Source organism: Corvus brachyrhynchos, unplaced genomic scaffold (genome assembly GCF_000691975.1).
Source record: "Corvus brachyrhynchos isolate BGI_N302 unplaced genomic scaffold, ASM69197v1 scaffold419, whole genome shotgun sequence".
In the NCBI taxonomy this organism is placed as follows: Eukaryota; Metazoa; Chordata; class Aves; order Passeriformes; family Corvidae; genus Corvus; species Corvus brachyrhynchos.
In genome coordinates, this window is record NW_008239763.1 from 130,474 (window position 1) to 130,974 (window position 501).

General features: G+C 66.9%; 1 protein-coding gene across 1 annotated transcript in view; it reads left to right on the top strand.

Moving 5' to 3' along the window:
* The window catches only part of LOC103621401 (sodium/potassium-transporting ATPase subunit alpha-2), a 20,932-nt gene that overhangs the window by 511 nt on the left and 19,920 nt on the right, over positions 1–501 (top strand). The window contains exons 3-4 of the mRNA XM_017742793.1: positions 174–291; positions 373–495. Coding sequence (XP_017598282.1) covers positions 174–291; positions 373–495 — 241 coding nt within the window. The remainder of the gene's footprint in view (positions 1–173; positions 292–372; positions 496–501) is intronic.

A 501-nucleotide genomic window follows, 5' to 3' on the forward strand; every position in this document is an offset into this window, starting at 1 on the left:
GTGGGCACTGGGGACACTGGGGACATTGGGGACATTGGGTGGGGACAGGAGACATTGAAGGGACATTGAGGGGACATTGGGGACACTGGGTGAGGACAGTGGACATTTCAGGGACACCAGGGACCCCGGATGGGCACAGGGTGCCTCATGCCCCCCTCTGTGCCCCCCCCCAGGTGGACAACTCCTCCCTGACGGGCGAGTCGGAGCCGCAGACGCGCTCCCCGGAGTTCACGCACGAGAACCCCCTGGAGACGCGCAACATCTGCTTCTTCTCCACCAACTGCGTGGAAGGTGGGCACCCACCACGTCCCCCTCCACCCTGGGGGTGTCCCCGAGCTCTTTGTCACCCTCACCCCCCTGCCACCCTGCCAGGCACCGCGCGGGGCATTGTCATCTCCACGGGGGACCGGACGGTGATGGGCAGGATCGCGTCGCTGGCCTCGGGGCTGGAGGTGGGGCGGACGCCGATCGCGATGGAGATCGAGCCCTTCATCCGCCTCA